At 53.8% G+C, this 24606-nt stretch overlaps 4 protein-coding genes across 7 annotated transcripts in view; 2 read left to right on the forward strand and 2 right to left on the reverse strand.

Moving 5' to 3' along the window:
* KIAA1191 (KIAA1191 ortholog) lies at positions 125–7953 on the forward strand. Its single transcript, XM_021410691.1, has 7 exons — positions 125–288; positions 376–566; positions 1503–1629; positions 3222–3346; positions 5280–5386; positions 5661–5800; positions 6156–7953. Exons 1-7 carry the CDS (start codon positions 261–263, stop codon positions 6362–6364), a joined length of 927 nt encoding a protein of 308 aa, XP_021266366.1. The 5' UTR covers positions 125–260; the 3' UTR covers positions 6365–7953.
* SIMC1 (SUMO interacting motifs containing 1) lies at positions 9705–16290 on the reverse strand. Of its 4 annotated transcripts, none has more exons than XM_021410682.1 (11): positions 16157–16290; positions 15773–15829; positions 14782–15483; positions 14329–14549; positions 13880–13949; positions 13307–13452; positions 12781–12954; positions 12137–12265; positions 11041–11197; positions 10876–10960; positions 9705–10132 (listed from the first exon to the last, which is right to left on the reverse strand). In XM_021410682.1, exons 2-11 carry the CDS (start codon positions 15782–15784, stop codon positions 9912–9914), a joined length of 1917 nt encoding a protein of 638 aa, XP_021266357.1. In that variant the 5' UTR covers positions 15785–15829; positions 16157–16290; the 3' UTR covers positions 9705–9911. The 4 variants fall into 4 exon arrangements, with proteins under 4 accessions (XP_021266357.1, XP_021266358.1, XP_021266356.1 ...); XM_021410683.1 differs by lacking the exon at positions 16157–16290 and adding an exon at positions 15949–16117; XM_021410681.1 differs by lacking the exon at positions 16157–16290 and having other exon boundaries at positions 15773–15942.
* On the forward strand, positions 16333–19352 carry THOC3 (THO complex 3). Its single transcript, XM_021410599.1, has 6 exons — positions 16333–16545; positions 16851–17007; positions 17782–17986; positions 18347–18508; positions 18601–18701; positions 19043–19352. Exons 1-6 carry the CDS (start codon positions 16363–16365, stop codon positions 19204–19206), a joined length of 972 nt encoding a protein of 323 aa, XP_021266274.1. The 5' UTR covers positions 16333–16362; the 3' UTR covers positions 19207–19352.
* Positions 20981–24606, reverse strand: part of CPLX2 (complexin 2) — an 11449-nt gene continuing 7823 nt past the window's right edge. The window contains exons 3-5 of the mRNA XM_021410600.1: positions 23138–23245; positions 22528–22703; positions 20981–22412 (exon numbers count right to left, since the gene is read on the reverse strand). Of these exons, the coding sequence (XP_021266275.1) occupies positions 22215–22412; positions 22528–22703; positions 23138–23168 (405 nt within the window). The 5' untranslated portion in view covers positions 23169–23245 and the 3' untranslated portion in view covers positions 20981–22214. The remainder of the gene's footprint in view (positions 22413–22527; positions 22704–23137; positions 23246–24606) is intronic.

A 24606-nucleotide genomic window follows, 5' to 3' on the forward strand; every position in this document is an offset into this window, starting at 1 on the left:
CCCGTCCCCCTCCCCTTCCCGCGCCCCTCCGCCCGGACTACATCTCCCGGCGTGCCCCGCTCGCACCACTGAGTCTCGCGAGACCGGCCTCCTATAAAAGCACTCCCCGGTTGGGGCGGGCCCATTGGCGCATCACCTCGGCCGGCGGTGGTCGCGCCTCCGCGGGCCGTGACATGGCGCAGCCGCTCCGTCCCCCGCCTCACGCCCTGCCGGCCCGCTAGTCCCGCCGGTCCCGCCTCGTCTCGGGCCGCAGCGCCGCCATGAGCGCCCGGCAGCCGGACGCCCCCGGTAAGGCCGTCCCCGCCCCCGCGCTGCGCGGCGGCCCGGGCCGGGCCCGGGCGCTGAGCTGAGCGCTCAGGGCCTCTCTGTTCGCAGCGCTGGAGCAGCGCGGCGGGGCCCTGCCCGGCAGGATGTCGCTGCCGCTGGGCGTGCCGCGGCGGGCCTTCAGCTACGATGACGCCCTGGAGGACACGGCGCCCATGACGCCGCCGCCCGCCGACTTGTGTGCTAACGTCCTGTGGAAGCAGCCCGTCATCCCCGAGCGCAAGTACCAGGAGCTCGCGAAGGTACGCGCTGCCAGGCCCGCTCCTGCCCGGCACGGCCAGGGGCTGCGGCTTTGGGCGGTTCGGCTGAAGCGTGCCGGGCGTCGGTGTGTTCTGAGAGCCCTCTCACTGACAGGGAAATTTGTGACCAAAAAAACGCTTCAGGCTTTAACCAGATGTAATTCATCCAGAGCAAATAACCGTGTGCAAGATTAACTCTTACATTTAGAGGATCTTGAACGCTCTTGAACAGGAGTAGAATAACCATGCATTTCTTTGAGCTTATCCTCTACTTCATGCTTTATTTTACAGTCTGTCTTGCGGAAAAAGCCCAGAAATCGTGGTTTGGCACAACAAGCAAATGCTCTGGTCAGGAAACAGTAACCCCTGTGTTAGGAGGAGGCAGTCTGTGCCAGCAGACTTCTTGTTTTCTGGCATTCGCTGTCTGCTTCTTTATTGTTGGGGTCTCATGATCAGCGGAGCAGCAATGAGCGTTAGGTGCTTTCAGTAAGACACTGGAAACGTAAGGAATGAGGAGAAAATAGAAGCAACCACCAGCCCCCAGTGCGTGTGACTGCTGTATACATGCAGGTGCTGCTGTGCTGTCTGCAGAAGAGCATTTGTGCCCAGCTGACCTTGCAGTGCAATTTGCAGTTACGAAGATGGAAAGAGATATGTTCTAGTTTCTTTTCTGTTGAGTTTTTTTTTGTGCTAAATGTAGCAAATTGCTGGCTCTGAGCCCAAGTGTGTTCTTAAATGTTGGATGACAGTCACTTGTTTGTTGCTAAGAATAATATTCAGGCATTCCTGGGCTATGGCTAGAACAGCAAGTGGACTTTTTGCCTTGGGACAAAGGCTAGCAGCTTGCCCTGGTGTTTCATTTGAGTGCTTAGAGATGCATCATGACAAAGAGCTGTGGTAGTTTCTGATCTAAAACTATGCCCTGCATCTTCTGCACAGATTGAAGAAGGGGATGCTAATACGAATGCGCCTGTCATAACTCCTTCATCTTCCACCGAAAGTGTGAATAAGGTACCTGTGGTGAAGGCCAAGGCCACGCATATCATCATGAACTCTCTCATTACAAGTAAGAGCTCGCCATTCTGTAGTGTGGTGACTAATGGGGTGTGGGCACATGAATGGTCTGTCAGTGCCTCCAGGTGACTGCCAGAGCTCCTGGGCAGTTTGTGGATTCATACTGCCTCTAATCTTAAAGCGTACAAGGTTTGCAGAGGGCACTCTAGAAGGAAGGAATGAATTAAAGAATAGGCCATGTTTACAGCCTCTGTATTGCCAGGTGCTGTAAGCTGGGTGATGAGGGGGATGTGCAGGGAACATTCAGTGCTGCAGGGTGCTGCAGTCCACACCAGCTTCTGCTGGGGTGTGGAGGCTGGTGCTGCTGCTAATGTATGTTTGCTTATTAACTTGCTGTTTCTGACTGATAGGTTGAGCTCTGCAACTAACTGAAGTGGTGTGGGCAGTTGACATACTGAGCTAATGGAGCACTCGGTGGCATTTCTGTTAATAGCAGCAGGTGTCTTGCGAACAGTGACACTTTAAAAAAACAAACCTTATAAGTGGTGAAGGTTTAAAATCCAATTGGGTCAGTTGTGTTTACAGAGGGTACATTTTCATTTGCAGCAATGGAAATTAATCATGTATAACTCTGTGTCTGCTGCCTCTTAACTTCTGGGATTATTTTTTGTTCCTATTAGCAGTGCTTTGAAAGACTCCTAGACCTGTTTAGATCAGCATTTTGAAATAGGCTTGCACTTGTTTCTGTCTTGGCTTAAAATTAACTGATGTAGTAGAAAATAACATCCAGCAATAGGGACTTCCTGCTGGAAAACAACTTCTGTTCTAGTCCAATGGCACAGTGCTAACATAAATAAAAGCATAATAACCTAAAAATATTCCTGTGCAGTAAGAAGTCAGGAACTCCAAGCTGTAAACAAACTGTAAGTAAACAGGCAGATGGCAGATACCCTCTAGATCTCTCATATACGGTGCACTATCCCTGCAAATAACTTCAACATGGAAGGCTTCTCTTTTAAAGAAGACTTTAAGCTTTTTCCAGTAACTTTTTTTTTTAGATCTGCTAGTGAGCAAATTTCTGATGCTGGGAGCAAAAAGGGGCTCATTTTTCAAGAGCTGAAGCTGTGTCAGCATGCTGGCTGCTGACTGTGCTTGGCTGAAGTAGCTTGTTTCACCTTATCCAGAATTGCTGTGGAAATCTTTACCACCTGTTCTACAAGTCTATCAGATCAATGTGGGCAATATTTCAGAAGACATGGCTTTTTTCTTTGATGGGGGGAAAAAAAAAGATCTAGGAGGGCACTTAAAATATTCATCTAACTGGGGTCTCCTACATTTAGGAAGTTGTAATGAGCAGTGATGCAGCTTGTTGGATGAGGTGGGTTTAATTACTGCTGATGCATTTTGTCATACATCCTCTGGTTTGGGACATACCACTGTTTATCTGAGTCACTTAGCACTATGACTCAGGATAGTTTTCCAGTCAATAACTCTGTAGCTTCATCTTGCTGCCTCTGTCAACTTACTACAATACATAGATATGAATGATGAAACGTCTGTCTTTTGGTCACTGAAGTTGCCTTTGTTTGCTAGAACTGTCTGTGCGGGTTCTTCTCTGTGAACATGTGCTCTTGTTGATTCCAGAGCAGACTCAGGAGAGCATCCAGCGCTTTGAGCAGCAGGCAGGGTTGAGAGATGCTGGCTACACTCCCCACAAAGGCCTCACTGCAGAGGAGACCAAGTACCACCGAGTGGCTGAGGCAGTCCACGTAAGACTTCTTTTGCTTTGGCTTTTTCTGTAGGTTGTGTACTAGCTCAACGCCTGTCTGGTGACATCACTTTTGGAGCATGTTGCTAGAGCTCTCCTTGAATTGCTTACTCTGGAAACTTTTAGTTTATTGTACAGAGAGATTAACTGCTTAAATCTTACAGTTAGCATTAGCCTTTGTAGTTTTGAAACTTTTCTGGAAACTGCAATATTCTGTGGTAACTTCAGATTATCACAGTTTTCCAGCTGGTGGCATCTCTGTAGAGAATCCAGATTCTTGCTGTGCCTTTCAGGGGTGCCCTGCAGCAGGCTCAACTGTTCTGTCTTACCACTGTCTCTCTAGGGATAGCTTACACAAATGCAAGCCTTCTGGACTTTGAGGGCAGATTTTGACATCAAGTGTCTCTGCAAGCACTGGTCTCTATTGTATTTCCGTTTAAGGACGGGAAGAGATTTTCTTTTTAACAGAAAGAATAACTTGAAGTTATTCTGTGCTGCTTTTTTCTGTGAAAGTGTAATTTAGAGCATAGCTGTAAGTGTGAGACACTCCCAGATCCTACTGTGCTGAGCACCACTAATCTAAGGGCAGGGCAGAGAAAGCATTTGATGTCTGAAATAAATGTGCTTGTTTTGAGAATTTTAAAGGTCCTGTTCATAGCTTCCAGGCTGAAGTTTATTTTGATGGTCTAGAGCTACCTTCATCTCTGCTGCTTTCTTTCTTTGCTTAAGATGCAAAGCACAGAAGGTACTTCCACAGATGTTTGTAGTGGTTAAGTAGTGAACAGACCAAACTTAAAATGCTGTTGTTCGCTGTTGCTTGAGTGATGCCAAACCTCATTTGACTCTTGTAATGAATCCAGGAATTCCTGGTGTGCTTGGACAGCGGTGTTGGAGTTCTGGACCTTCATTTGACTTCAGGCTGAACTAATTTTGCAGTACAAATGAACAGCTTCAAAATAAATACTGTTCTACTTAGGTTGCCTATTCCTTGAAACAAGCCAGAACGAGAGTACTTGTAAACCGTGCATTTCTAGTGTGGAAATTGGAAAATGAAATTCCAGTGAGAAGCAAGTTCGCTAAGGTGAAGGTGCTTGATTAACTTGTTTCTGGTGAGCTCAGTTACCCACAGCAGTCATGCAACTGGAGTTCGGCAGTGTGCCATCCGAGTGTACTCCTGCAAGGTCAAGGTTTCAGTAAGTTAGTGAATTGCGTTAGCACGGCTTGGATAGCTGCAGGAAATGTTCAGAGACGGTGCCTGTGTCGTCAGTGTTTGAAATATAACTGCCCTTCAAGTGACTTCTCTGAAGTTCAGTTTGTACCATCTGAGTGAGTCGTAATAGCCTGGCTCATGTGCACCCATTTTGTGCTTGTTTTTACTGAATGTGCTTTTCAAACGCAGTTCAACTTGGTGTTCCAAGAGCAGTGCTTTCATTTTTTTGTGGGTCACTTCTCAGGGTCTAGTACTCCTAGACTTCTATACAAGGTCTGGTTTCCCCTTCATTACGGAACTTATGGGACTGAAAACTCTTGCTCTAGACAAGTGGCTGCTGTGACACTGAGACATGTCACCCTGCAGCCAGCAGTTCAGCTGCCTGGTAAGCTAGCTCTGCTGCATAGCAAGCACCTTCCTGTGAATGTTGAAGCAATGTGCTGCTGTTGATAAGAGGCTCTGAACTGCAGCGTCAGTTATGTTATCTTACTCTAGCTTGGAGTATGCCTTGAGCATAGTGGACTTGTGAAATGCTTGTATGTGACCGGGAAGGAAGCTTCATGGGTATATGCAAGTACTGTAATACAGTGCATAGCTTGAGGTGAGATAACACATCTCATCTGTGATGTAAAGAATTGCTCGGTTTCAACAGTAAAACTACCTGTGTTCCTTATGCCTTGTACTTAAGATTTGTTGCTCGTGTTTCTCTTGCCTCTCCTAACAGAAACTAAAAATGCAGAGTGGAGAAACGACAAAAGACGACAAACAGACATCTTCTGCTCAGTCCACTCCAAGCAGCACTCCCCACTCCTCTCCCAAGCATAAAAGCAGGTACACTGTTGCTGGCAGGTCGCTTCCTCTTCTTTCCTGCAGGCTATTGAGGTGGGAGCAAGGGACTGTCTAAGGGGTGAAATTCAGGCTCTGCTGTGTATTTGTATTATCACTGGGTGTATCAAAAGCTTATGGAACTTGAGCATGCATATCTTCCTGGCTGATAGCAAATCTGCTTAACTTGCTCCTGGTAACTACATGTATACTTCCTGGCATGCTGAGGCCACCTGAAGTATTTATTTTCTGTATACATCTCGGTGACTTTTTTCTCTAGGGGTTGGTTTAGTCAGGGTTCCTCTACTTCTATCGCTGCCCCGGACTTTGTTGCCATGGAAGCTGGTGGGGACAGATTGTCATCTGAAAGGTGGAGTTTTTTTGGACCCAAAGCCATCCAGAAATCCACCCATGATCCAGGTATGTCCTCTGAAGTCTGCCCTGCAAGAGCTAGGGGATAACTGTTAAAGGGCAAAACTGCTAGCATTTCTATTCACCTTGGGAATGTGTGCTATTCATATCAGGACGTGTGCCAAGAGCGGAGTGTGAAGGTGACAGCTTTTTTGCTCTTCTGCTTTCTTGGCTGCCTGGTGGAAGCAGAACTAGAAGTGTCACTCCTTGATGTGGAATAGGTTTTAGATGACATGAGGCTGTTTGGCACTGTGTAGACTTCTGGCAGATGTGGATGTCAGTGGTATATTGCTCTGTGCTGGTGGGAGTAGAAAAATGACTTAGCTAGTTTTCCTAGCTCTTACTTGTGATTTTTTTTCATCAGGAGGATTTACCATCCAATCTTATAAGGGTGCTCAGAAGCCATCCCCAATGGAGCTGATGCGTGCTCAGGCTACTAGAATGTCAGAGGATCCAGTCACCTTCAAGCCACCCAAAATGGACATTCCAGTCTCAGAAGGAAGGAAACAGTCTTCACATTCCCATAATATCAAACCTCGGGATCTGAATGTGCTCACTCCAACTGGGTTCTAGGAAGAGTGGTTCTGTTGTCTTTAGTGGGCTACAGGGTATCTTAGGCTCTGCTTTCCTGACCCATTGTGCTGCAGTAACATAGGAATATCTCCTTTCCAGCTCTCCATCTCAGAAAAGGGAACAGCTGTGACTGTCCTTAAGTCAGACCTGAATCAGTCTTGGAAAAACTCTTGCACTCGTACTAAACCAATCTAAAACATCTTCTCTGCTGTATTGCACCAGTTCTGTATGCTAGGCAGCACTAGGAGATGTGCTTCCCAGTACACTGTGCTACAGTAAAACCTTGAACTGTGTTTTGTGGGAGAGGACTGCATGTAGTGTGCAGTAGGCTGTCTTGTCTACCTGGAGTTTGTCTTGTCATGCTTAATGATGAAGTACCCTCAGGAGGACCATGGTTCTGTCTGACATTTACAGAACACCAACAGAAAATGGTGAAAACAAGTAAGGACTGAAAACTGGACCATTAAATGCCAGGAGGAAAGCTACTCTGGCAACATGATAGGTCTGCTTTCAATGTGCAGCTCACTTCTTTTGTCACCTTGTAGTTCACCTAGTACTTGCTTGTTCCTGGTTTAATTTCAAAAGAAGAGTGGAGCATGTCTGTTCTAAGATGCTCTTATTAGAAAGGCAGGGAGCAGAATTTAATGGGACTTGACAGTAATAAGGAAGAATTGTTTCTCTTCCAAGTCTTCAGGTTCCTCCAAAAATGGTGGGGATGACCAGAGCTGGTGTGGCTTGAACCATGTAATCTTTTCTGTGTGCAAAACAACACTGTCCTGGCTTTTCCTGGACAACAGACATATAGTAGTTCTGGCACTCTGGCTTGATTTTTTTTTTTCCTAGCATCTTGTATGAACCATGTGTAGAAGTGTATTAGACATCAGTGGCACTTCTCAAGTACAGCTTTTTTGTTTTGTTTCATCAGCATTAAGTAGATTTTGCAGGGCTGGGGAGAGACAAAGTGGAAGATCAAGACTAACCATTCCTCCATGCTGGAGTACAGTGATTGGTAGTTTTCTGGCCTAGTCAAAACCAGTTACTGCAAACGGTCAACACTTTCATGAATAATGGAAGGACCTCCTGGCTACCACCCAGTCCCTTGTGCACTGTAGGCAGCGTTGCTGTGTGATTGTTACCTGTCCTATGGCAACTGGACATCCTCTTTCTTGATGTCAGGACTGTGTTGCAGAGTGCCCTGAGCCAGAAGCAGGCTTTCTGTAGCGGTGAGAGTGGCACCCTCATTAGAAGCTTTTCTGTTACAAGGACTTCTCGCAGAGTTGACTTAAGGTAACAATTGTGCTCTGGAGTTTCTGCCTGCTCCAGCCATCCATCCGTGAGGGTGAGGCAGGATTGGCTCACTTGGCTATCTGCTGTACCTTCTGAAGAAGTGTATTTTGTGGCTCTGCATCATCATAAGCTTCAACAGTGCTGCCACATATGGAAAATCTCCCACCCAACTGAGCAGTTATTGTCACCAGTCATTTGCACCTTGGGAATCAATCTCTTATTTGACATTAATTTATTGTCTGTGTCATGTCTTTGTGTATGATTTTTGTTTGTTACAAGAAAATAAAATCCTTGTGAATTGAGGTCTTTGTTTATTAGCATTAGTAATGCTTATATGGAAGAAGTTGGAGGCTGTGCAGTATCTACCTGGCTACTGGCCTACAAGTGTGGGGTCGAGGCTCAGTAGCATGCACTGTGGTAAAATACTTGCTGTGTAAATCTCCCTTGTGACAGGGGGACTGTGTTTAAGACCAGATTCAGCCCTGTTTTGGGCTTTTTTTGCTGATGAAATGGCATGAATCCTTGGTATTTTCTTGAGCTGTTCAGGTGATAGTGGTGTTTGTACTGTGGAGGTGGGCACGGATGTGGGAACCAGGCTGGTATTTGCCTAGAATTACCCAGCTCTTGGTTGTGTTTGTTTGCTCTGCCTTTGTTTAGTTTGGGTGCTGCTGTGGCACTTAGAGGATACATCTCTCCTGGACTGGGGCTGACTGGGCTGGACACTGATGTAATGTTTTTCTTTGAATGTTTGCAGAACTGAAAGTAGTAGAATATTTCTTTGAACACCTAGATACTCTTGTATTGTCTGTTGCTGTTGGTCTTAGTTATGCAGACTAATCTCATTGTTTAGTTGCCAAGGCTGTAGTTAAAGAGTGTTCCCTTTGTGTGATATTCTTCTTTGTTTCTTGCTTCAATTTTTGTCCTGGGATCTCACCAACATTATCTGAAAGTAATATCCGTAACCGGTCCTTCTAGAAAGCAACTTCTGCTCTAGCCTAATGGTAGAAACCTTTTCTATTGGAAGATTAAAAACTGGAAAATACATCAAAATGAGTACACCAAGCAGGAAAAACAGCTTTCTGTAGCAAGGAATGTTTGGAGTTTGCACTGTTGGAAATGCTTCTGGCCTGTTACTTCAAACACAACTTCACCTCTCCCTGGATGGCTTACCTCTGGATTAGAGGGAGATGTAGAACAGATCACCTTTTGCACATCTGGTGTTTGGAGAGAGGCTTTCTAAAGAACAAGCAGTGAACTCATGAGCCCGAGGTGATGGCTGGCTCTAAATTTCAAAGTTCTGAGCCGAGGCCAAGCTTCTGCTTGAGGCCTGGCTGCACAGCCAGCACAAGACCTACAGTGTATTCAATGCTCCTTTCAGGACTACTGCATTCCTGGCCATGACTTCAGCTCCGTACTCCTGGACTCTGCTCTCTTAAGGCTCTTAATGCTGCTCTCTGGAGTATGCACTGCAAATTGGCTGAGCTGCCAAGGGTTGCCAAGCACAGGGGCAGATCAAAGGGTTGTGGGCAGGAACGGAAGCCTTTCTCCCATTTGTGGGGAGATCAACATCTGTTACTGATGAACTCGGACCTTCTGTGAAAGTACCCAACTGCTCTCTGACCTCAGCTGTGACTCATACTTGGTGGCATTGGATTTACATTCAGTACTCATCTTCTTGATAATATGTACTTGGCTGCACTGCAGACGCTTCAGTGCTTTCTGGAACAAGTGCTGCTTGTCCAATCCCCTCTCTCTTCACATGGCTAGGTACCTTGCTTGAAGTGCCATAGGAGTATTTGATTTGGAGAAGAAAGGTTCATCCCTTGGACTAATCAGTGTGTCTTGGAGATCTTGGCACTCTGAATCTTCTCTGTACCCCACACCTGTATTTTTGAAAAGACTATCAACTTTTGCTGAGTACTGAACAAGTATCTTGGCATTGTGCTTGCTGTGCAAGCTACTGTCACTTTATGACTGCTTCAGTCTAATGCTATTCCAAGGTACAGCAGCAGAGCTTTGTGTTTTCTGGGCAGGGCACCAAGATGGAAGAGTCTCAGTAGATACAGAAATAATTTATTTTTTAAAGATACACAAAGTGCTTTGTAAAACTGTAGGATGATACAAGTTTGAAATGAAATTGAGACTACAAACCAGTTTTTTTTTCCAAACATGTAGCATGACAGATGACACACGAAACTGCAGCATGAGACAGGTTTTTAAGTTCACAGTTTTGTGCTTTCTCCCACCGTGGTTGGCTCCATCAGGTAGCAGTGACAACGAGAAGCAGTTTTTTGAGCATGCACACTTTCTCCTTGATTTGCACAGGGAAGGGCTGCTCCAGGACCTGCTCCATTCGGCCAAGGAAGTCCTTTATCTTCAGATGAATGTCCAGCTGGCTGATATCATCATCATCCTGGAGCTTGGGCTTGGCTTTCTGAATGATTAAGTCCATCCGCTCACTGAGTGAGCTCCGTAAGTGCTCTGCAAGAGGAAATGCTGTTGGGGGGAGGTAACACGATGGGCTGTCTGACCTGTTAAGGGTCAGATTGCAGAATCCCTTAGGCAGCGCTGTGCTGAAGAGCAGCTGGGGACTGTGAAAATTCTGTCATGGCTATCCTTGATACTTCTGCCTGCCACTGACTTCTCCTGGAGCTCAGTTTGCACGCAGAGTGCCTGAGAAACCTTGAGGGAGCAGGGCTATATAGACTGTGTCTTCCAGTGCTAGTACCAGACTGGACCAGTGGACCCTGAAAGGCTTCAGTGAGCTTAATGCTCTATACATGTGATCATGGGTTTCTCTGCATTTACCTTTGAGAACCTTAACCCTGGTAAAGCAGCAGAAGTTGGCAAGAGAATTGGAGGAGAATTTTAGGAATTCTTTGATAATTTTGACTTGCTCTACCCTATTCTAAACCAGTGTGTGTGCAACTTAAACAACAGCACTCTGCTGCCTACTTTGCAGTGATGGGGTTGGTGCTTTAGGATGTAGGCTATTTCTCAGCAGCTAAATGTGGCAAAGCAGGTTGTGCGCTCTGCCTGATGCCTTATCATTTCTTTGCTCTGACTGCTAAGCATAGTTACCAGCAAGAATGGAAGCACATCATCTTTCTATGACTTTGTGGCTGTAAGCTCAAGAGTGATGAGATGAGGAAGTATTCCTTGGGCTGTTCCATTGCAGCCACTTGATGAGATTGTGTTTATTAAGGCCAGAGCAGGCTACTTACCTGATATTACATTTTGGTAACTCAGCAGCAGCAAACTCAGGTACTGCAGCAGCTCATCCCATTTTTGCCATGTTGCTACTCCATCCTATGACAATAGATGGTATTTGGTTATTAGGAGAGGTTTTCTCAGGAGACATCACACAAGGGGGAAGGATGGCTGGATACCTGGTATTGCAGCAGCACAGAGGAGTGGCCCAGGAAATAGAGGATCTTAGACAGAGACAAGGGCAAGTTTGTGGGCACATCACAACTGTGCTGGAATATCATCTCTAGCAGTTTGCAGCGCAGGAGGTTGCTCTCCATGGTGTTTAAGAGGGCTTCCCTGCAAGACAAAAATTTACTCTGGTGGAGACAGCACAGCCTGACAAGGAACAACTGCTTCAGTGTGTTCCTGGTGTCCTGCTGGTGCTGATCTGGTGCAAGGGTTGAGTGACAGCAGTGACTGCCTTGCAGTACAGTGAAAGCAAACCCACCAGATGTGATAGAAACCTTTGTTATGCAGCTCAACTATGGGCATATTTACAATCCTTAGGTTTGACCTGTTGTAAATTGAGGTTGGTGCGGTGTGTGAAACATGTGGCTGCTTCACTTGACGCTGCCCAGCATCCTTTGCAGAAATCATCCATTCCTGCTGACTCACAGGGAGCATAGTCAAGCAAGTGCATGGTGGGATCAGCTGCCAGTGATCTAGGAGAACTGTTCTGGAATGAGTGATAGCTTGGTTAGAGTTAGCTGGGCTTGATTAGACCAGTGTGTGCTCAGTTTTGCTAAAAATATGCCTGCTGGGGTTGGGAAACATGAGTTTAGAACACCTGGGGGTCTAGTGGTTTCATCTCTATGCTAGAGCTAGTCAGGCCCTGGGTGTTTTCTTCAGATACTGTGCTTCTTACCAATGCAAATGAAAGCACATCCAGGTAATGCTGTAGGAAGTGTATTTTTGAGTATTTCTGTATTTCTCGTTGGTCCCTGGGAATTAGTGATGTTTGCTAGTACTTGACTGTGCTGATGTGGCTTACTGCTTTTTAGCCCCTCTGCAGTTCTGAGGTGAGAGAACCGGTTGTTCTCAGCATCACACTGGCTGGGGGTAGAGCCTGGGGATCAGCTGGTAACACTGATGGCATCTCTTAGTCCTACAGCTGTGTTCATGCTGGCTGGGTCAAAACTGAGTCTGTTGTTCTACACTCTATACTTCTTCATGCATCCAGAGATAGGGAGTAAGACTATTGCCCGGAAAGGAGATGCTGCTTTGCACATTTCTCACCTTTGGCTCCTCACAGGAATATTCAGTATAAATGGGAATATTACATCTGCGATCTTACAGGAGCTGCAGTTGGGAGATCTGTCCACTTCCACTGCAAAGGACAACATGCGCTGGAGGAGGAGCATTGCCCTAGGTTAGAAAAAGGGTCGATATTGTGAAGAATACCCATTGGTTTGCAGAGTTAAACACTGGAGGTGGCATCTAGTTCAGCCTCATGCCTTGGAGTGGGGGACATCAAGGACTGTAGCAGGTTGCATTTGGTTTTGCTTCCTACAAAGCCCTGTGGTGTGTCTTAGAATACGATAAATCTGATGCTCTTGGAAGCAGAGCCAATTCCCACATGGACATTAGGGAGGTCTCAGTCCCAGTTATACTGGGTGTTGGTGGAGCAGCATGGGGCGGCCTGGGCTGTGAACCAAGAGCTCTGGACTCCTTAAGAGGAAGGCACTCACTGAACCAGCTTCCTGCCAGACAAGGAAGTCTCTTGCTCCCCAGGTCTTTACCTGCCCTAGAGGAGAATGTCCGGAAAGCTGACCACAGGCACAACCTGGCTTCCTTGATATGACAGAGGATGGACTTCCTTCTCTTTGACTTGGACCCCATGTTATCATCATCAGCAGGGAGCCAGGACTTGTGGGACTTACTTCTGGGCGAAGAATGTTGGTGGAGCCAGCTCTGCTTGGTCAGTGCTGGCTGGCTGTGCTGCAGATAAGCTACGTTCAGTTCCTGCTGACAAGCATGTCGTTTCTTGTGTCCGCTCCTGCAGTTGGAAGAATCTGGTTCCTGTCACTACTGCAACCAGCCATTCAACCACCTCCCTGGGACAGAAACAGGAATGTTAGATGGGCCTGGCTTTGCTGTGTTCTGACATCTAGCTCCACTTGGAGCTTGAAGAAAGACCCTGAGCATGAAGGATACGTCCTGATTGGACAGGCTTCTCCTTTTCTTAAAAGAAAAAAAAAAAAGGTCTGCTTGTGGCAGAAAATGCCCTTGCATCATTTCTGGTTGTTTATGGTCATAAACCTGTTCCTCTTCTTTATAGCTGGCCCCTACACTTTGTTTCCAAGCTCGTTTCTTGAAAAGCCTGAACTGGAGTCTCAACGAACATTCCATAAGCTCCTGCCTCCCTGCAGCTGATTAGAGTACAGGAGAGGAAGAGGCATCCCTTACTTCACATTGCTGAAGCATGTGTCACAGGAAAGCACTTTCTTGGTTATTGACTTCTGCAGCAGGTGCAGCCTCAGGTTCTGCTGGAAGTCATCCTCCAGGGTCTGCACCACATATTGCAGGAAGAGGAGTCGTCCAGGGAGCTTTTCCTGAGGGTAGATGGAGATTGTGTGAGCCTGATGGAGCTGCAGGGCAAAGAGCACTGGGGAATGGGGTGATGTATGTGACTGAGGAATAACACAGCTGTTCTCCAAGAGGGGCTGCATGGCTCCAGCAATGCCCCACGGACTTGGCTGGAGCTGTTTGACTTAGGGACCTTGCATATTGCTCCAATTCAAAACACTTCTGTCTGCTGTGTTTTCTTCAGATGTGTCAACCTGCCTGCAGCTGTGCAGCACATTAAGGAGTACCATGGATAAAAACACTTGCTGCCTTCAGCAGCTGCAATAGAACTACATGCTGGACTAAGCTGTTGTGCAGCACAGCAAGGCCAGGTGATGCTATGGGGCGGGGCTTAGTCTCTGGCACCAGGTACTGGCTGATCCAGGGCAATGTGATGCATACAGTACTGAGTACCTGGTTCTCCATGGTGTACTTCAGCAGCGTCCAGTCCCATCCTACTGTGGCAGTGTTGGCTGGATGGAGCCTGTAAGGACAGCACCATCTAACTGCACTGAACTGTGCCCCACTGTCTGCCTTGAGGTCAGGCAGCCCCCACCCCAAGCCCTCCTGTCTCTGCTTGCTGCCTTCCCCTTTTCAGCTCTGCCCTTTCTCCTCCCCTGGCCATGTTAGATTTTTTGGAAGCACCTGATGGGCTGTACTCCACAAAGAGCACTGGCACACCTGTGGCTTCATGAAACATTCTGCCTGACTGTAGAAGAGTCTGCTCCAGCCTTTATTGTAGCCCAGAGGAGGCTGGAGGATCATCATGCGTTACAGGAACACTTTCTGTTCTCTAGTGAGTACTACACAGGGTAACCTTTACGCTGGGCACCCCAGGGCATGGTGGCAAAGGGAACACGTACATTTGGATCTTCATCAGCAGTGTGTAGGTGTTCTGAAGGATCTCTTCCTGGTCGGAGTTCAACAGGATCTGTCTGATCAGATGGGAGATGATTTCTTTGGGGGGGCAGTGCTGGCGGGAGATGAAGTCACTCAGGAAATGCAAGGTTCCCTCCAGGAAGTTCTCCTCCATGGTGGTGCGTACCATGCTCATCTTACTGCTGGGGATGAGCTTGGGTTTCCGCTGTGTGTAAGGCAAGGCAATGGGTGAAAGCCAGCTCCCCACGGTACAGAGGAACCTAGCTGCGATTTGAGGCCCACTATTAAGAGAATTGCAATAACCAGAGATCCCAAGGGCCTGGCAAAGCTTCCCCTGAAAGGGAAAGTGGAGCAGGGGCAGCCCCTGCTCCATCCTCTGCCACAAGAACTGCTCTGAGTGGACCTGGCTGGGCAGTAGCTGCTCTGAACCCATTTACCTGTGGCGTTTCCTTGTCAGATGCTGTGCCATGGAAGAAGAGGTGCTGGACTCCGCTTCTCCTGAAATAGCGCAGTTTGTTTAGCCAGACCATGCTGTCAACATTAGTCCTGGCTGGGGTCACTCGTTGCCTTGCTTCTTGTGAGCCGCATGCTTCCAGAAAAGTCCCTTTGGCCTTCCTTGGGCTCTCAGTGATGCTGGCTGGGGCAGGGCTCAGTCTTGGGGGGAGCTCCTCTATGCCACATGTGCTGCCATTGCTGTCCAGGCTGGACGGGGAGGGGGAGAACAGTACTTGGTCCAGTTGCGTGCTGGCCCGGGAGCTCGAGTCTCTGTTATACATGGTGGTGCTGCAACCTGGCTCTGGGCTGCAGGAGGAGCTGTGGTGGCTGGAGGCAGGGGAGAAGCTGCTCTTGTTCTCCACTTTTCCTACTGTGTCCATGGCAGCACCAGGCTGCACGGGATTGCCATGAAAGCGTGCTGCAGGGCTCAGCTCTGCACTCACCTCCTCCTCTTGCTTTGTGATGAAGCAAAGCTGGAGAGGGGATGTGTGTATGATGTGGGAAGTAGACACCTGCTCCTGGACAGTACAGTCTGCAGCTGGGGGAGGACTACAGCTGTCCTCGTTTGTCAGGTCAATGATGGGGATGCAGCTCCACGGCAGCGGCTCTGAGTTTGTGTCCTCCTTGGTGAGATCGATAATCTCCTGCGGGGACAAAAACGTCAGCGCTGTCAGCGCTGATGGCATCTGAGTGCCTCGGTCCCCCCTGCCAGGTACCTCTGCTACAGCGGCACCGTCCTGCCCCCGCTCACCCAAGAGAGCCCCGGGGACCAGGGAACATGAAGAGAAACCGGGAGCCCGGCCGTGGGGCTGGGGCAGGCCCCAGGCAGCAGCCCTGTGCCGTGCTGACGGCCTCGGCGGAGCCCGGCCCGCGCTCTTCTCCCCGCCCCTCAGCCTCCCCTGGGTCGCGCACGCAGGCAGGGCCCAGCACTACCTTCACGTCCATCACATCGCGGCACGGCTAGGACACCACGGAAGCTTTTGTAAAGATCTGCAAGAAAATCAGTTTCAATCCATTTTTCCTGCCCGATGCCTGCTGCCTTCCCTCGGGAGGGCCTCGCGCAGCCCGGCCGCCGCCCGGCCCCGCCGCCCGCCGCGTCCCCTCGGTACCGGGCACCAACTGCCGTGGAATCGCGGCCGACGGCTGAGGGGGCCCGGCACCCCGCCGCCCTACGTTGCGCCGCGGGCCGCCTGCCTGCCTGCCTGCCGGGGATGGGGACGGGGCGGGCGGACGGGGCTCCCCTCGGCCAAAGCCCGAGGCGAGGGCAGAGCCGCAGCGCTTCGTGCGGGAGCGGGGCGGGCCCGGCCGCAGACTCACCGCGGGGGGCGGGGGCGGCGGCGGCGGGGGGGAGCGGCCGCCCTCCGAGCCCGAATCGCTGATGAGGACGGCCCCGTCGCACATCTCCGCTGCGGGCGCCCTCCGCGGGCCGGGCCGGGCCGTGCCGCGCCGCGGCGGCGGAAGCTGCGTCAAGGGCGGCGGGGCGGGGCGGGGCGGGGCGGTCGGCGCGGCGCGGCGGGGCGGGCATGGCGGTGTCGCCCTACGTGCAGGCCATGCAGGAGCTGTTCCGCGCCAACACGCGCAGCCGCGAGTTCCCGGCGCACGGCGCCAAGGTGCACTCGGTGGCGTGGAGCTGCTGCGGCCGCCGCCTCGCGTCCGGATCCTTCGATAAGACCGCCAGCGTCTTCCTGCTGGAGAAGGACCGGCTGGTGAGCGGAGGCGGGAACGGGCCGGGAGCGGCGCTCGGGGCTGCGGGCTGCGCTGGGTGAGGAGCGGGCGGGCTGGGGCCGGGCGGGAAGATGCGGGGACAGAGGGAAATGGGAGCGGGGTGCTGGGCCGGGCTGCCGGCTCTCGTACCACCGCTGGATGATGGAATGGTTGCGTTGGAAGGGACCTTAAAGGCCCCGAGCCCTGCCGCGGGCTGGCTGCCGCCCCCTCGATCGGGCTGCCCGGGTCCCCATCCGTGGCCTTGGGCACCTCCGGGGGTGGGGCCACGGCTCTCCTCTTTCTCCAGGTAAAAGAGAACAACTACCGGGGCCACGGTGACAGCGTGGATCAGCTCTGCTGGCACCCCAGCAACCCCGACCTCTTTGTCACCGCGTCCGGGGACAAAACCATCCGCATCTGGGACGTCCGCACCACCAAGTGCATCGCCACCGTCAACACCAAAGGTGGGTCCCTGCCTCGCTGGGGGTCAGTGACGCGGCCCTCCGCTGGTACTGGTGACTGAGGGATCTTTGCACACTGCTTTTAGTTTTGTATCTCACTCAGCCGACTTCAGCTGGTGTAAGGGGCAGCGGCGAACACGAGCGCTGCTTTCCGCTGGTGTCAGGAGTGGAGACACTGGTGAGCTGTGCTGCCGGCTGTTAAAGGGCCGTGGGAACTTGTCTGGAGTCTGTGGGCAAGAAGGCTGGAGGCTGGGGAAGGCGTGTTTGCAAAGAGAGACATGGTGGAAGTCCAAGTTTACGTGGATTCATAAAGCAGCCATTCAGATTAATGGGTTGATTAACCCAGCTACCATCTCTGGCCTAAGAAATCTCTGTCTTCCAACTGTCAGGGATGAAAATGGAGTTGTAAGGTGGTGTACCTGCAACATACCTTGATCCTCCCCTCGTTCACATGTGTGTACTGTTGGCTGTTGCATTTTCTGGATATTGAAGATCACTGGGTTAAGAGGGTCTTTTGATTTGACCTTGCTTGGTGGTTGCTGTGTCTAAAATGGAACGGATGCAGTCATATTGGCTTGAAGTTACAGTCCTAAGTTTAATTTTCAGTGCAGAGTTTGAGTGTTAAATTGCAGACCTGGAAGTTCTTCCCATATGGGAGTGATTCAGTTAGTGGAGCAGCCTCAGATCAGAAATAAAAGCCTCCTGTCTCCTTGACATGCTGTGGCTCTTGCAAACTGCTGGGTGGAAACGGGACCTGCTGCTTTTCTGTCCCTCTAGGGGAGAACATCAACATTTGTTGGAGCCCTGATGGACAGACCATTGCGGTGGGGAACAAGGATGATGTTGTCACCTTCATTGATGCAAAGACGCATCGCTCCAAAGCTGAGGAACAGTTCAAGTTTGAGGTGAATGAGATCTCCTGGAACAACGATAACAACATGTTCTTCCTCACTAATGGGAATGGCTGCATCAACATCCTCAGGTGGGTCCCTGTGGCAGCCGGTGGGTCTGGTACCAAGGCTGGCTGCCCTGGTGCATCGCTGTTAGCAGTTTGCAAACCCCTCTGCTGCTTTTGGGGAACCAGAGTCCCACACTTGAGTGATTCCCAGTCACTGTAATGGGAGGAAACTTGCCCGGAAGGAAGTTGCCCCGGTTCTGGGCTGGGCTCCCTGTGTGTGACTGCGATGCTTTTCCTTTTTCACTCAACACTTGAAGTTTCCAGCAGTGTCACCCTGCACTGTTTGTTTCACGCCTGGTCCCGGTGTGTCTCACACCTGTCCTGCTTGCACGCAGGCCCTATGCTTCTCTCACTGCTTCCTGCCCTCTCCCTTCATCTCCGCAGCTACCCAGAACTGAAACCCATTCAGTCCATCAATGCCCATCCTTCAAACTGCATCTGCATCAAGTTTGATCCCATGGGGAAGTACTTTGCCACGGGCAGTGCTGATGCGCTAGTCAGCCTCTGGGATGTGGATGAACTGGTGTGTGTGAGGTGCTTCTCCAGGTAGGTAGTGCTGTCCCGGAGCTATTTGCTCCCCTCTCTGGTGACTGTCTGGAGGATCACTCACTGTCTGCTTTGCTCTGCTGCTGCTGCAGGCTTGACTGGCCTGTGCGAACACTGAGCTTTAGCCACGATGGGAAGATGCTGGCGTCGGCGTCAGAGGATCACTTCATTGACATTGCAGAGGTGGAGACAGGTAATGGTTTGCTTTGAGGGAACAGTAATGAGGGAATCTGATGGAGATGTGCTGGTGTAGCTGGGAGGGCCGTGGAAGAGGCGGTTTACTTCCAAAGAGCTTGGCTGTACGCAGCAGAGCACCAAGAGGGGGAGCCTCTGCCTCGTCAGACTGTTGTAGATATGCGTGTCATGTCTGTGCCTTGTCACCAGGCGGTTAAAAGGCGCTGAAGCAGCGTTTGTTCCTCCTCTGCCCTGCGTGGGAGGGAGGAGGCAGGTGCTTAGCTCTGTTGCGTGCTACAGGTCAGCCTGCAGTGCAGGGCTGGCGGCTCTCCAGGCTGATGTGGGCCCTTTTCCATGCAGGAGAGAAGCTCTGGGAGGTGCAGTGTGAGTCCCCTACCTTCACAGTGGCCTGGCACCCGAAGAGGCCTCTGCTGGCCTTCGCCTGTGACGACAAAGATGGCAAATACGACAGCAGCCGAGAAGCAGGCACTGTCAAGCTCTTCGGGCTCCCCAATGACTCCTAATGAAACTGCAGCAGGGCAGGGCACCAGGGGACGCAACACTTCCCCACGCCTGGGGATGGGAGTGTGCTTAGTTAGCATAGGACGGGGTAAGGAAGTCGGTCCTCTCCTTACCTGCTTGACAGTGCCGTCACCTTTGTCTCAGCCCAATGTGTGCTGCTCTCAGAAGCATTTGTAAAAAGCAGCTTGTGTGCTGGTGAGGATGAGGGGTGCCAGCAGGGCCCCTGCACCATCTCAGGGCTGCCTCATCCCTGGAAGTCATGGAAGGTCTGGTCCAAAGGCAAGCAGCCAAAGTAAATCATGGAATGTGACTGCTGGAGGGGCCTCCTGAGATGGGAGCGCTGCTCTAGGGCAGCAGTGTGGAAGCCCCCAGCGGCAGGCTCCCCAGCAGCAATGAGCTATGTGATTGTCCCTTCTGTCTGCCCCCACGGCCCGGTGGCGAGGGCAGCCCTGGAGCACAGCCTGTCCCTTCCCCGTGCAGAGCATCAGAGGGGCAGCGTGGGGAGGGTGGGGGCATGTGAGCTGGAGGATGTTCCCCCGGCTGTGGCATTTTCTTTTGTATTTGTGGTGGTTTTTATAATTTTGATAAATCCTCTTCCATAATGAAGGAGCCTGCAGCTGCTGTGGGGGCAGGAGGAGATGAGTGGGGAAAGGAGCGTGGTGCCGAGCCTCTGCTCCCATTGCCACCGTGGTGCGGCCATGCGTGGGCCCCACTGGCAGGGGTCTGCGCGGAGGGCTCGTCCCCGTCTCGTGTCACCCCACCAGAGGGCGCCGTGCTCCCACACTGGGGACAAGGCGCTGGAGGGACGCTGCACAGAGGATGGGGGCAGCTGCGCACAACTGTCCCCATCCCATAACTCAGCCCTGCCTTCCCTGCTCCAGCTGGCAGCGCCCACGCGAATGGAGCAGGGCCGTGCTGGCAGCAGAAGACGCCTGCCTGACCCACGGCTGCTGGCCCAAGGCTGAGCTGTCCCCGTGCCCCTGTCCCCTCGCCCCCAGAGGAGCAGAGCGGGTCCCTTCCCCACCGTGCGCTGGGTCACGTCGCAGGCGGTCACTGGAGAGGAGGCGCTGGCGCTGCCTGCCTGTGATGGAGACCTTGCCCGCACGATCTCTATCATTTCCTACCCTAATATTTCCTTCTGACAGAGGCTTTTCCAGGTGACTGCACTGCTGATGCCGCCTGGGTAACAGCTGAGCTTTTTGCTGTTAAATGATGGCAAATCAGTCGAAGCTGAGGCTGGCTGCAGACAGAGCCCTCCAGGGCTGTGCCGTGTCAGGATTGCAGTGCCAGGGGCCCTGCTTGGCTGAGGGGTATGAGGCACCCCCTGCCCAGCGTGTACCCCTGGCTTCTGCACCTGCTCTTGGGGGAGCTGGGATTGGGGTGTCTCCAGCCTCAGCCCCAGAAGGCTGTGCCCAGAAAAAGAGCCCTCGTACCCCATGGCTGCCTCCAGTTATTGTGGGGGAGTCCCAGAGCATGGGGAAGGGACCCCCCTACCATACCCATGGGTCTGCGGGATGGGCTGCAGAACCCTTTTGCCTTGTCCCCAGCTCCACAGAGGGTGCCTGCAGGGTGGGGAATGGGAGGTAGCTGGGCTGAGCGCAGCACTGGGGGACTATGGGAGGCCTTTCCCTTCACCTGTGGCCTGGCTTCTGGGTGCCACGCAGGGTGAGGATGAGCCCTGTGCTCTCCATTAGTGCACTGAGCAGCTGGGTCTCAGCCCTGGGGGGAGATGGAGGGATGAGGGAGGTGACAGGGAAGCAATGGCTGAGAAAAGGCTGGAGCAATGTACAAATCCCTTTATTTTATTAGTTTGTCAAAGACTAGTTCGAGCAGGATGGTCACAGCATGACTGCGAAGCCCCGAGCTGCCCTCTGCCTCCCTGGAAGGGCTGGGCTGAGTGGCTGGGGGCTGTGGCAGAGGAAGCATGGGGGCAGGGGGGGGGACAGGAGCACAGTACGGCAAGGGACGGGCTGGGGCGATGGCGTGCCCCCCGTTGGGGTGCAAGCAGCAGCTCCTGGGACATACCCAGGCCACTTTGCCCGGGGGACCTGTGTGCCCAGCGCCGGGGGGGCAGCCCAGGACAGGCTCTGCAGCCCTCGGCCCCGTACTGGGTTTATTGCAACCCGTGGGCACGGGGCTCTTGGCTCAGTGCTGCGGGCAGCCCTGGGGACTGCGAGGCTTTGGGGTTTGAGGTGTGAGCAGCGGACACGAGGACGCATGGAGCAACGGGGCGCACCCTGGCACACAGACACTAATGCGAGAACGGGGGCCAGCGGGGCCGAGACACGGACGAGCGAGCGGTGGGGACAGCGGGGACGGGGGGGGGGGACGAGGCAGGGGGGTCCCTGCCCCGCGCGCGCCTTTATACACGGTCGGCGGAGCGCGGCGCCTGCTCCTCCCGGTGCTGAAGTATTGCAGTCTAACTGATATGGCTTTAACTATGGGGCCAGAGATGCGGGAAGGGGGTCCCCTCCAACCCCCCGATGCTGGGGTACACCGGGCAGCCCCGGGGGACCCCCGTGCCCGGGGATCAGGGATGGGGGAGCTGCGGGCAGGGCGCCTGGCTTTGTGCTTTGGGCTTGGCCCAGGGCAGGATGGGGCTGGGGGTGGCAGTGCTGGGGACAAGGGCAGGCATGTGGAGGCCTGCCCGGGCCCCCTGGCAGGTGGGTGCCGGGGGGGGGGGGTGGGCAGGAGGGCAGGGCTGTGGGCATGGGGAGCTGCCCCGGGGTCCGGTGGGGCCTGGGGTGCCCCCAGCCCGCTGCCAGGTTACATCAGTGCATTTGGTCCCGGTTCGCCCTGTCCGGCCAGGGACGCTCCCCTTTGGCACGGCGTGGTCGGGGGGCCCTGCCTGGACGGGATGGGATGGGTTTGGTCTGGTTGGGGGATGGGGCGGGGGCAGGAGATGGAGAGGGGGTGCAGGGACCCCCCTGGGGCCAAGGGAACTGATGGAGGGGAAGGAGGGAGGAGGGCGCCCGTGCCCCAGCACCCCATGGCAGGGTCGGTGGTGCTGTTACTTCTTGAACATATCCTGCAGTGGGCCGGGCAGGTACTTGAGCACGGTGTCCAGGATGCTCTCCTCCTCCTCTTCCTCCTCATCCCCGCAGCCCGCCGGGATCGCTTTCTTGGGGCGCGTCAGGCTGCCCTCACACGGCTGCTCCAGCGCTGCCTTCTCCTCCGCCTCCTTCTCCTCCTTTTTCTTCAGCCCATACTGTGGGGACACAGGCCCTGAGCAGGGTGGGCAGCGCGCAGTGCCCGTGCTGTGCCCCGTGCCCAACACTTCTTGCTCCCGTCCCCCCCAGCAGCACGGGGACCTGCGTGCCCACCTTGTCACGGATCTGCTGCCGGACTTTCTCCCGCTCGGCCTCCATGCGGGCGTGCTTGGCTTTCCGCTCCTCCTCCTGCTGGCGCAGCGCTTCCTGCCTCTCCTCCTCCTTCTTCTGCGCGTCGGGGTCCTTCTCCTCCTCGCCCCCCAGCATCTTCCCCATGTCCTTGGTGGCCCCTGCATAGCACAATACTCTCAGACGATGCCCGGGGGGGTGCAGGTCCCACAAAGCCGAGCTGAGCAGGGAGCCAGCCTGCAAGTACAGCCCGGGGTCCCCTCGTCCCCTCTGCCACCCGTGCCACAGCCGGCTGTGTTTGGGCTCTGGGTGCTGCAGGGACGGGGAGCGCTGCAGGCTGCCAGCACTGCCCTACTTCAGCGTCAGCTGGGGGAGACGCTGGCAGCTCCGGCTCTGGCACCCAGGGGACCTGCCGGGGAATCCCACACCACCGGGAGAGCCGGGATTCCCCCGCCAGGCGCTGCTGGCACCACCAATGGGAGCCCTGGAGGGCTCTGGCAGCCGCTCGTTCTCCCGTGGTGGCCCTCCCCGACTCCACGCTGGGTGTGCTGTCACCCCACAGCATCGCTCCTGGGCAGAGACATTCCCCACTCACCGCCCAGCGCTTGCTTCATAACGAAATCCATGGTGCCGGTGTGTGCGTGCGGCTATGCCAGTGCCCAGCGCTCATCCACTGCTGTCCGGGCTCTCTGACCAGGTCCACCTGGGCATGGAGAGAGGGACGTGGTCGGGGATGCCAAGCCCAGGGTCCCCACTGCCCTGGCACACAGGAACTCGGCTTCAGGCAGATTTCCCAGCCTGGTGCTGCCCGCAGCGGGGTGGCACGGGCATGGGAGCACCGAGTGCCACCGGAGTGGCACCCACCGTGCCACCACCATGTCCCCCTGCACGCTGGGGGCAGGCCCAGCCTGGGGAGCACGACGTGACCCTGTGTGCATGTGCGTGTGTCGCAGTGCTCGGGCTCTGCGGGTGGGTGGAGAAGAGGCTGCCAGTGGGTTGGGACTGTTTTTTGGGGTTGCAGGCGTGTGTGTGTGTTTGCATGCTCCGTGCATGTTTGCGCAGCTGTGCAGCTGTGTGTGCTCAGGAGGTGCGTTTGCAGGGCTGTGTTTATGCGTGGGGGGTGTATGCGTGTGTACAGATCAGTGGGGTTGGAGCTGCGTGTGCCCATGCAGCGGGGGGGGGTTTGCAGGCTGCTTGCGAGCTTCGTGCATGCGAGTTTGTGGGTTCACAAGCTACGTGTGTGCATGGGCTCGTGTGTGTGCAGGTTGTGTCTGCCTGCACGCCGGGTGCGTGTGTTTGCACACCGGTGGGCTGCATGCTGTGTGTGTGTATAGCACGGGGGTGTGTGTGCGCACCGCTTTGCAGCCTGTGCCGCGCGTGTGGGGGTGTTGCAGGCTGCTGGCACGCTGCGTGCGCGCGCGGGTGGGATTGCAAGCTGCGTGTGCACTGCGTGTGCATGTAGGAGTGCTCTGTGTGTGTGCGGGTGCACCCTGCGTGCCCCGTGCGTGGGCGCGGGCTGTGCTGGCGCTGTGTGTGCACTTCGCAGCGTGCGTGTGCCCAGTGGGTGCCGCAGCCCCACGGATCTCCCCCCCGCTCCCCGGGACTCCCGGCGCTGGGGAGAGTCCCTCCAGCCGGGGTTGCCGGGGAAGTTTGTTGCTCCCCGTGCGCGATGTGTGTGTGTGTTGGGGGGTGGGTAGGGGACACCGAGGACGCGGGGACAGAAGGGGTACAGGGAAAAGGGGGGAGCGGGACACGGGTGCCACGGGGTGGGGAGCGCGGGGGCACCGCGGGATGTAGGGACCGCGGGGAGAGCGCGGACGCGGAGGACGCGGAGAAGGGACGGACACGCGACATGCGGGAACGCCGCGGGTGCGGGAGCGCGGGGACACGGAGGACGCGGGACGGGGGGAGGACGCACCGCGGCCGCAGGGGACGCGGGGACGCGGCACCGCGGGGGGACCGCGGGACCCCCCCTCTCCCGCCCACTCCTCCCCCGGTGAATGCGGCGCGCCCCGCCCGGTGCCGCAGCGGCGGCGCTGTCCCTTCAGCACCGGCACTCACCGG

This window comes from Numida meleagris, chromosome 12 (assembly GCF_002078875.1).
Source record: "Numida meleagris isolate 19003 breed g44 Domestic line chromosome 12, NumMel1.0, whole genome shotgun sequence".
NCBI lineage: Eukaryota > Metazoa > Chordata > Aves > Galliformes > Numididae > Numida > Numida meleagris.

Coding starts and splice junctions, on each gene's coding strand:
- KIAA1191 (XM_021410691.1), top strand. CDS start 261: ATGAGCGCCCGGCAGCCGGACGCCCCCG. Junction 289..375: donor CCGGCAGCCGGACGCCCCCG/GTAAGGCCGTCC, acceptor CTCTGTTCGCAG/CGCTGGAGCAGCGCGGCGGG. Junction 3,347..5,279: donor GAGTGGCTGAGGCAGTCCAC/GTAAGACTTCTT, acceptor CTCTCCTAACAG/AAACTAAAAATGCAGAGTGG.
- SIMC1 (XM_021410682.1), bottom strand. Junction 12,266..12,780: donor CCAACATTCTTCGCCCAGAA/GTAAGTCCCACA, acceptor TTTCTAACCTAG/GGCAATGCTCCTCCTCCAGC. Junction 10,961..11,040: donor CTGTGCTGCTGCAATACCAG/GTATCCAGCCAT, acceptor CTATTGTCATAG/GATGGAGTAGCAACATGGCA.
- THOC3 (XM_021410599.1), top strand. CDS start 16,363: ATGGCGGTGTCGCCCTACGTGCAGGCCATGCAGGAGCTGTTCCGCGCC. Junction 17,987..18,346: donor GGCTGCATCAACATCCTCAG/GTGGGTCCCTGT, acceptor TCATCTCCGCAG/CTACCCAGAACTGAAACCCA. Junction 18,509..18,600: donor TGTGTGAGGTGCTTCTCCAG/GTAGGTAGTGCT, acceptor CTGCTGCTGCAG/GCTTGACTGGCCTGTGCGAA.